General features: G+C 38.5%; 1 protein-coding gene across 1 annotated transcript; it reads right to left on the bottom strand.

Annotated features, from left to right (window-relative positions):
- Positions 1-3,752: 3,752 nt before the first annotated feature.
- On the bottom strand, positions 3,753-5,938 carry LOC102992493 (disintegrin and metalloproteinase domain-containing protein 21). Its single transcript, XM_007113389.2, has one exon. It carries the CDS (start codon positions 5,862-5,864, stop codon positions 3,753-3,755), a length of 2,112 nt encoding a protein of 703 aa, XP_007113451.2. The 5' UTR covers positions 5,865-5,938.
- Positions 5,939-10,688: the final 4,750 nt, after the last annotated feature.

Genomic DNA, 10,688 nt, shown 5'->3' with positions numbered 1-10,688 from the left:
CATATACATATGTTCCCATATCTCTTCCCTCTTGCGTCTGCCTCCCTCCCACCCTCCCTATCCCACCCCTCTAGGTGGTCACAAAGCACCGAGCTGATCTCCCTGTGCCAAGTTTTTTAACCTGAACCTGTAATTTTCTTTCTTCTTGGCTTCTTCACTAGTTAACTAACCTCATAATTCTTGCATTTCTAATTCAGATACTAGGACTAATGTATAATCCAGGGCATTACTTCTGTCTGTACCTCATCCCAGCACACCACAAGTGAGAGTCTTAGTTTACAATGTTGCAGCACACCAGTTTCTACTGGCTGGACTATGTGTTCTAGTCGTAATCTAAGTAACTGATCCAATTCTAAAATCTCATATCTTATGGATCCTTCTTTTAAGGAACACTTCCGGTACCAACTGTTAGAAATGGACCCTGAGACAAGAATTTGAGTATGAGCAGTTTATTTGGGGTGAAATTCCAAGATTTGAGTGCATGGTAAAGGAGTGGGAAACTGAGACAGGAAAGGGATAAAAGCAAATCAAGCATACATTAATGAGTGAGTGACCACATGAGCAACTAGGACACAATTTTACTGTGGACTCTCTGAGAGACACTGTCAGATACCTCAGAATTGTCCCATGAGGACTGGGAAAGCTGTGAGATTTATTTGCAAAACATTTCTCATTGGTTAAGAGTTGCTTCCAGATGTATTAACTCCTTTTTGCTCCTAGCCTGCTCCATGGGTGGGCCAAATACACTCCTGTAAAGTAGGAAGCCACTAGTCTGTATAGGAATTGTCACCATACTACAGAAGATACATATGCATTTAATCCTTGCCTCAGCATCTATTTTCTAGAGAATCTGGGTACAGTCTATGATGGTCCACTCTACATCCCCCTGTTCCACCTAAGTTCACTGGCAGCTGCAGGAGACAATTCCCATTCTCTGACAATTTCCTATGTCAAATGCTGTATCTCATTTCTTTTCCTGACAGCTTTCTCCTACACCATGGAGGAATATTCCAAGGTGTGTTTCACATGACTTAGAGAGTCCACAGGGAATGGTTCCAGTAACCCACAGTGGAAACTTGCTCATAACATACATTTTTTGTGCTTCCCAAATAAACTAACTCCACCTAAACGCTGGTCTCAGCACATGCTTTTTGGGGAACCCAAATTTAGAGAGTAGGTAAGACTCTGTTTGTTATAAGGAGGTTAATTTTATCCACTAATCTTGATATAATTGACATACTCAGCCCTAATTAACTCAGCCAACATAAAATAACAATGCAGCTTTTCTTCAAATTAGAAATATTGCAAAAGTTACAGCTTCTTGTAAAAATTTGCAAGGAAAATAATATGACTCTAACAAATTAACTTTAAAATATAATACAGAATCTTAACTTACCAGTAAAGCAGTGAACAATGACTTATTCAATAAAGTGTATTGGGCTAACTGGCTAGCCATTTGAAAAAACATATGGTTGGATTTCTATTTAATTTCTTATAGCAAAATAAATTCCAAATTTAAGCATGAAAACTGAAGTCAACCTAATCCCAGAAAATAAAAAGGATTATCTCAAAGTTATCTCAAGCGAAAATATAAAACCCAGTAAATATAAAAGAACATTAGATTGACACATTTGACTGTAACAAAATTAAAAATTTTTTATACAAAAAACAATTTCAAAAGAGAATCAGTAGGGGCTTCCCTGGTGGCGCAGTGGTTGCGCGTCCGCCTGCCGATGCAGGGGAACCGGGTTCGCGCCCCGGTCTGGGAGGATCCCACATGCCGCGGAGCGGCTGGGCCCGTGAGCCATGGCCGCTGAGCCTGCGCGTCCGGAGCCTGTGCTCCGCAACGGGAGAGGCCACAGCAGTGAGAGGCCCGCGTACCACAAAAAAAAAAAAAAAAAAAAAAAAGAGAATCAGTAAATTGGAGCAGCTGCCTTTTGTCTCCATATGAACATGTATACTTAAAACACGTGAGTCATTCTCTGATTTACATTCTAAAACTAAACAGTTTGTCTTCTTGGTTCTTGCCTCCCTGTTTCTATGGCCCCACTAGACGTCCTTTTCTTCTCTCTGTCTCTGAGTGATACATTGTTACGATCTATTCCTAGAGTGCACAAAGGGATGACCACAAAGTGACAGGAACACACAAGTAGAACACATAACATTTCAAAAGGAAATACTTTTCCAAAGATGTGATGTTTAACCTCTGTTGAGAGAAAAATGGGAGGTTTCCAAGGCAAGGGGGTTGGCAAGGGTGGTAAACAGAATTTTGGGAATGGGAATTGATATTCAGATGCGCAGAGACATGACACAGCCAAGTATATTTAAAACAGAAAATAGCTAGATGATGCAATGTGTGCAAAGCATAATGGAAAATGATATAAAAAAAGGTTATTTCAGTTGACAAAGAGTGGCATTTAGAAGTTATCTGGACCATATACAGAAGGTATCTGATTGAGAAATGTGTTTTCAAGAGACAAGACTTCCAGAAATACTGAGAATAGACTGAGGAGATGATAAATTGGGGACAAAAAGATGGCGATGGACAAGTGCAAAGGGAGCATTATAAATACACATTTTAGATATTCAAAGTTCAATTTTGAACAAGAGTTACAGTAGTTTTAAAAAGAGGGCCAAAGTATCAATATTATTTTTTATATTTCCTAATTAACTTCATTCAATTAATAATCCATTCAAACATTTATTGTGTACTAGGCACTATTCTAGGTATTGGAACTCAACAGTCAGCAAAAACAGTTAAAACAACACTGGCCTCAGGGAGATTATATTCTGGTATTCAAAGAAAATACTCCCAAGAGGATACCCAAACTGCCAAATTAAGGCAAAGAGTTAAGAGCAGACAAGCTTGGCTGGGAAGCTGAGGGAACAGGGTCAGGAGGTTTTGTTAAACAAGCAATTTGTTTATACTTTAACAAGAAATAATTCCTTTCTCTCTTTTGGTTACCAAATAACCCCAAGAGGTGGTGTGGGAAAGTGTTATTATTATCCTTCTTTTCAGATTTTGTAGCACAGTGTTAGAAAATGTAAGTGATTTTTCCAACTTTATTACATCTCTTTTCATAGCAGTAGGTACTGTCACTACAGGGAATCCTGTCCTGCATATATACATCTTCTGGGCACTGATGAGATGTCCCATCACACCACTAAGGAAGGTCACATTCATTGACCTGATGTCTGCAGAGTTCCCCTGATGGCATGAACTGCATTGCAGTCTTTGCTTGTTCTATGCATTTCACTGGGAAAATATTTCCATGATTCCAAATCTTAGTCCCAATCAAAATCACGTAAGTACCCAAATGCTGATAAATGAATCCACTATGTTGACAACAACAAATACATCCTCTGCACACTTTGGGAATGAAAAGAGGCAAGACTCACCCATGGGGCCGCAGATGTCTGTCCCCTGCCTTTTCTATGAGTCATATTTGTGCTTAAGAAACACAAAGAGGACTAACTTAGGGGGAAATGAGCTTTATTTGCTGCTTACGACAATGAACAGTAGACAGGAAAATGTTAGGAATTACCTTTGTTTGATGGCAATATTTCTGATACTGACAGAAGGCAAGGTCTCTGCATTTTTCTGTAAACCGTCAGAAATGTGCTCAGTTTCATGCATGTAGGAATATTTCTACTGCCAATAGACTAAAACTTAATAATGTATAGGCTATTAAATTTTAAGCATGTTCTTAATCGGTAGAGTGAGTCTTAGTCTTCTTGGATCCCAAATGTTTTCAAAGGTATATAAATACAGCAGGTAAAAGTAAAAGCAAAACAGACAAACTAAGAGTCACAACTAGTGGTAAGAAAACTCTTCTGGCAGATGCTGGGCCACTGTCAACACTACCTCCATTGCCTCTGTGTAGGCAGTAGGGCGGGGACCACCCATAGCTGCAGTGGCAGTGATGTTTGTTATTGCAGATCCCCTTCATGTTGCAGGTCTCAGGGAAACAGACTTGTGACAGGAGAGACAGATTGACACACTTCTTGTGTATGCAGATATTTCCTGGACCACACATGGTACCCTCTTTCACTTCACCAACATCAGGTGTATTCATTCCTAAGTGATAGTCGATACTCCAGCAGGTGACACCATTGATGTGAGTGTGCTGCAAAGTTGAATGATCTCTCAGGTGGGGAATGTCTCCCACATTCTCACAATGAACTCTCCCACAAAAGCTATCTGAAGTATGACATTTTAGGTATGTTGTGCCATTTATACCACAGTGGCCAAAACGGTTTCCCTGGGAGTTGATTTCTTTATAGCAACTCTGAGATGCACTCTTTGCACCTTCACCAAAAATCTCCCTGCACTGTTCATCACGCTTATTACATCTCTTTTGATAGCAGTAGGCACTATCACTACAGGGAATCCCGTCCTGCACATATACATCTTCTGGGCACTGATGAGATGTCCCATTGCACCACTCTGGAAGGTCACATTCATTGACCTGATGTCTACAGAGTTCCCCTGATGGCATGAACTTGCAGTCCTTGCAACAAAGCCCAAAAGCACAAGCAGCCCCAGGCCTCAGAGTGCAGTTCAACAGACAACAGGGATCTTGTTCACACTGCTTTATAGATCCACAGTCACACTTCTCTTCTCCTTCAATCACACCATTCCCACAGCGCTTCAGCATAAAGACTGCCCCTGGAATTGGAGGATTGTGCAGACATGATCCCTGGTTTAAAGTGGTCTTTGTAAAATCTGCATAACTACAGTTCGTGAATCTCTCTGCTGGCACTCTGATAGCATTCATGATGCAAGCACTTTGCCCACACAAACAGAATTCTTCATCATGTTGCATACCCAGAGTATGACCTAACTCGTGAGCTACGGTGAGGGCAAAAACAGACCAGGGGTCTCCTTTGAAATTATTAACTCCACAGTCAAGAGGAGGACGACATATTCCTGCCACATAGGCTATACCAAGGACACTTATAAATGAATTTTTAATGAAAATATGTGCTGCATCATACTGTAGCTGGGAAAGACTGATTTGTTTCCACTGAGAGAAATTCTCCAGAACCTGTTCTATGCTTATCATTGGGAAAACATTTTCATGATTCCAAATCTCAATCCCAATCAAAATCACATAAGTACCCAACTGCTGATAAATGGAATCCACTATGTTGACAACAACAAATACATTTTCCTGCACCTTTGAGAAATTACTTTGAGAATAAATGAAGAAATTGTGATCTACAACCACAACCAGCTCCAGAAACCATAAATGGGTCCACCAGTTATAAGCAGAATTTTGTTTCAGAGTTGATTTCTCAGCCTCTTCAAATTCCAACTGTTGGTGTGCTGCTTTATTTGTTAAGCCACATCTCATAGGTGAGAATTCTGCTTCATTAGTGTTTATCTTATATACCAGGTGTTCAAATGTAGTAGAGTGCCTGATGGGCTGGATTTCATAAGTAAGGTCATTTATCTGCAGCATTCCTTGAAAGCCCCCAGCACAAGTACTGAGGGAAACCAGGGACTCGGGGACCCCCTCCACATAACCATGAAAATAGCAGTCATTAGGAACAAAAGGATGATCCTGGTGAAGGGCGTGCTGTTCCGTGTAGGTGAACACTGGGAGGGGTCTGGAGACCAAAATCTTCTTAACCCTCATGTGGACAACATGTCTTCGGCCCCCAAACTGCAGGCTATAGGAGAGCCAGCCTGGAGTATTTGCACCTCTGCCCCTGTTGGTAACCTTCAAGGGGATCACCACATCTGGGGAGCTGAGGCTTTGTGAGTGCCTAGCCTGGGAGAGGCCAGAAGGGAACAGAGACACCTCAAGCCAGAGCAATACAACAACTCTCATGGACACCCTGGCCTCACCAATCACCATTATGGATCAGCCATTATGGAGCCATCTGTTCAGAGAAAAACAATGTGAGGCACTGCTGATCTGGTTTCTCCCTCTGAGCTGACCTTTAAGGATCTGTGTCCTGCCAGAGTTACACCATCAGAGCTGCAGTGCTGAAAGTGAAAATAAAAAGAAGGATGAGGATGATAAGAAAAGTAGGAGAGAAAGAATTTGAATGAGGAAATACTGATTAATGAATCAAGAAAAAGCTTTGGATTTGCTTTGAATAAATAGGGGGTGTGAAGTTACAGGGGGCATAGATAAGACAATATTGCCCATATTGATAGTTGATAGTTGTTGGAGTTGGATGATAGGTACTCGGGTTTTCATTATACAATTATCTCAATACAAATAGGTGGTATAAAAATCTCCACAATAAAAAGTTAAAGCAAAACTAAAGAAACTTCAGAGTACAGTGACTCTATATCTTAATTTGTTCAAGACTATGTTGGTTTATGCCTGTTGTCCTTGCAAAACTATTGACACCTTCCCCTGTCAAAACCGGAGAGGTCAGAAACAATTACAACAATTCTTATGTCAATTGGCATCAGTCTTATGATTTACTTTAGACTTTCTTTATCTCAAGTTATCTCCTTGTCTCCTTGCTATATTCTCGTTCATTCATAACTCTATGCGACTGCAAGGTCATTGAGTGCCGGGTTTATGATTTTAACTCATTTTAGTATCCCCTATAAGACCTAGTGTACTTCTCTCTACAGTGAAAAATAGAAAAGGGAGGAAGGGTGGTGAAGTACTTGGGTTGTAGTTGAATGCCACTTAAAATGTATTCATATTTGAATTTAATTTTTATAAGAGAAAAAAATCATAAAAACTGACATCTTCTAAAGGAATGAGGAGGACAAGGTTGTTCTCCCCAGGTACCTGTAGGAGAATACCAAAGACAAGAGGAAATGGCTTATGAAGGGATAATGAGAATTCATGAAATTTAAAGGCTTGGGAAAAGGAACTCTGTCTTCTTGGGGCAAAGGCATCAGAGTTCCTGGTATTTTAGGATTGCAAGGGAAAATTCCCAATATCTGCTCAAATATATTTACCAACAGTTTTTAAAAGTGAAGAATTTCTGTACCTGGTATACAGTCTGACTGGCAACATTCATTAACTTGTTTCCTAATTCATTAAGCAATTATTTATATGTCTGGAGCATACAAAGTATAGGACATTGTGATAGATACTAGGGAAATAAAAGTATAGAGCATTAAACAAATTATCAACTGAGTGAAGAAAGATGTGACAGGGGCAAGAATAAGCTTTAGAGGGATCTATAACATTGTACTCAATATTTATATATTATATGCCCTCTTCTTTGGCTGAGGAGAGTGTCCATAGACAACATCATAGTCTCAACTAAGTGACAAAAAAAGGCTAAAAAGCAATGAGCCTATGGAAAAACAGACAAATCATCAGATTATTATAATAGGATCTGAACCAGATTAATCTGAGGTTAATAAAAGTAATGATTCAGGGACCCTTATTGTATAGACCTCCATAAACACCTGGGAGGTGCTTAGTAAAGCAGTTTATGAGAGTCATCAATATAAAAGTGTTCAAAATTAGTTACTACACAAGAAAATTTGAAGTGCCCTGAAATATTACAGCTCATATGTTAAAGACTTGATGTTTCCTGAAATTCAATAATTTATGTAATTTTTTATTGTATTACCAATAACAAGATATAAAGCTGAATTACCAATAACAAGATGTAAAACTGAAAGCAATATTTCATTCTTTTTATGTCTGAGTAATATTCATATATATATAATCCTCTTAAGCCGACTGTCTGTTGATGGGCCCTTGGGTTGTCACCATGTCCTGCATATTGTAAATACTGCTGCTACGAACATTGGGGTGCATGTATATTTTCGAATTGGTGTTCGCGTCTTTTCTGGATATATACTTAGGAGTGGGATTGCAGGATCACGTGGTAGTTCTATTTTTAGTTTTTTAAGGAACCTCCATACTCTTTTACGTAGTGGCTACACCTAGTTACATTCCCACCAACGGTGTAGGAGTGTTCCCTTTTCTTCACACCTTCTCCAGCATTTTTTATTTGCAGCCATTCTGACAGGTGTGAGGTGATATCTCATTGTGGTTTTGATTTGCATTTCTCTAATAATTAGTGATGTTGAGCATCTTTTCATGTGCCTGTTGGCCATCCATATGTCTTCTTTGGAAAAATGCCTATTTAGGTCTTCTGCCCATTTTTTGATTGGGTTGTATGAAATGTTTATATATTTTGGATATTAACCCCTTTCTGTTTACATCGTTTGCAAATATTTCCTCCCATTCAGTTGGTTGTCTTCTCATTTTGTTGATGGTTTCCTCTGCTGTGCAAAAGCTTTTAAGTTCAATTAGGTCCCATTTGTTTACTTTCACTTTTGTTTCCTTGCCTGAAGAGACAGATCAAAAAAAAAAATTGCTATGACTTATGTCAAAGAGTGTTCTGCCTGTTTTCTTCTACAGGTTTTATGGTTTCAGGTCTTATATTTAGGTCTTTTTAAAAATAGAATTATAATTGATTTACAATATTATATTTGTTTCAATATTTGTGCAGGTGTACAGCATAGTGATTCAGTATTTTGCAGATTATACTCCTCCCTTATAGGTTATTACAAGGTAGTTGCTATAATTTCCTGTGCTATACAATCTATCCTTGCTTCTTATCTATTTCATACATAGTAGTTTGTATCTGTTAATACCTGTAATTTGTTCTTCCCTCTTCCTCTCCCCTTTGTTAACCACTAGTTTTTTTTCTATAACTGTGAGTCTGTTTCTGTTTGGCATATACATTCATTTGTACTATTTTTTAAATTCCACATATAGGTAATATCATACAGTATGTCTTTCTCTGTCTTATTTCATTAAGCAGAATATTCTCTAGATCCCTGTCACAATTTCATTAACACAATTTCATTTCAATGTCACAATTTCATTCTTTTTCATGGCTGAGTAATATTTCATTCTATGTATATACCATATCTTCTTTATCCATTAGTCTGTGTTTGGGCACTTGGGTGGCTATTTTAAATAGTGCTGTTATGAACATTGGATTGCATGTATCTTTTTGAGTTATTGTTTTTATTCATTCTGAATATATACCCAGGAGTGGAATTGCCGGGTGATATGATAGTTCTATTTTTAGTTTCTTAAGGAACCTCCATACTGTTTTCCATAGTGGCTGAACCAATTTAGATTCCCACCAACAGTGTAGGAGGGTTCCATCTTCTCTGCACCCTTTTCAGCATTTTTTATTTGTGGTCTTTTTTTTTTTTTTTTTTTTTTTTTTTTTTTGCGGTACATTGGCCTCTCACTGTTGTGGCCTCTCCCGTCACAGAGCACAGGCTCCAGACGTGCAGGCTCAGTGGCCACGGCTCACGGCCCTAGCTGCTCCGTGGTATGTGGGATCTTCCCGGACTGGGGCATGAACCCGTGTCCCCTGCATCGGCAGGCGGACTCTCAACCACTGTGCCACCAGGGAAGCCCTGTGGTCTTTTTGATGATAGCCATTTTGAGAGGTATGAGGTGATAGCTCATTCTTGTTTTGATTTGTATTTCCCTGATGATTAGCAATGTTGAGCAACTTTTCATGTGCCTGTTAGCCATCTGTATGTCTTCTTTGGAAGAATGTCTATTCAGGTCTTCTGCCCATTTGTTTGTTTTCTTGATAATGAGTTGTAAGAACTGTTTATATATTTTGGATATTAACCTCTTATCAATCACAGCATTTGCAAATATTTTCACCCATTCAGGGTTTTTTTTAATGGTATTATGGTTTCCTTTGCTGTGCAAAAGCTGTTAAGTTTAATTAGGTCCCATTTGTTTCTTTTGCTTTTTTTTTTTTGCCTTAGGAGATGAATCCAAAAATATATTGCTACGATTTATGTCAAAGAGTGTTCTGCCAATGTTCTTTTCTAGGCGTTTTATGGTTTCAGGTCTTACATTTAGGTCTTCAAACTATTTTGAGTTTGTTTTTATATATATGGTGTGAGTAAATGTTCTAATCTCATTCTTTTACATGTAGCTGTCCAATTTTCCTAGCACCACTTGTTGAAGAGACTGTCTTTTCTCCATTGTATATTCTTGCCTCCTTTGTCATAGATAAATTGATAATAGGTTTGTGAATTTATTTGGGGGATCTCCAATACTGTGTTAAGTGGCAAGAGTGGGCATTCTTGTCTTGTCCCTGAATCTAGTGGGAAGGCTTTCAGCTTTCCACCATTGAGTATGATGTTGGCTGTGGGTTTGCTGTAAATGGCCTTTATTATGTTGAGATATATTCCCAATATACCAACTTTGGTGGGAGTTTTGATCATGAATGGATGTTGAATTTTGTCAAATGGTTTTTCAGAATCTATTGAGATGATCGTGTGATTTTTTAATCCCTCCTTTTGTTAATGTCATGTGTCACATTGATTTGAGAATGTTAAATCATCTTTGTGACCCTGGAACAAAACCAACTTGATCATGGTGTATGATCCTTTTTATATATTGTTGGATTCAGTTTACTAATATTTTGTTGAGGATTTTTGCATCTGTATACATCAATGAAATTAGCATGCAATTTTTATTTTTTGTAGTGTTTTTGTTTTTGGTATCAGGGTAATGGCAGTCTTGTAGATTGAATTTGGGAGTCTTTCCTCTTCTTCAACTTTTGGGAATAGTTTGAGAAAGATAGCTATTAGTTCCTCTTTATTTGTTTGCTAGAATTCCTCTGTGTGGATATGGTCCTGGACTTTTGTTTGCTAGACATATTTAATTACAAAATCAGCTTCACTTCTAAGTATTTGT

This window comes from Physeter macrocephalus, chromosome 11, assembly GCF_002837175.3.
Source record: "Physeter macrocephalus isolate SW-GA chromosome 11, ASM283717v5, whole genome shotgun sequence".
Classification (NCBI taxonomy): domain Eukaryota; kingdom Metazoa; phylum Chordata; class Mammalia; order Artiodactyla; family Physeteridae; genus Physeter; species Physeter macrocephalus.
The sequence above is the reverse complement of the archived record's forward strand: the minus strand, read 5'-3'. Positions and strand labels throughout refer to the sequence as shown.

What these genes read in the sequence shown, in the direction of transcription:
- LOC102992493 (XM_007113389.2), bottom strand. Translation starts at nt 5,864, where the DNA reads ATGGTGATTGGTGAGGCCAGGGTGTCCATGAGAGTTGTTGTATTGCTC.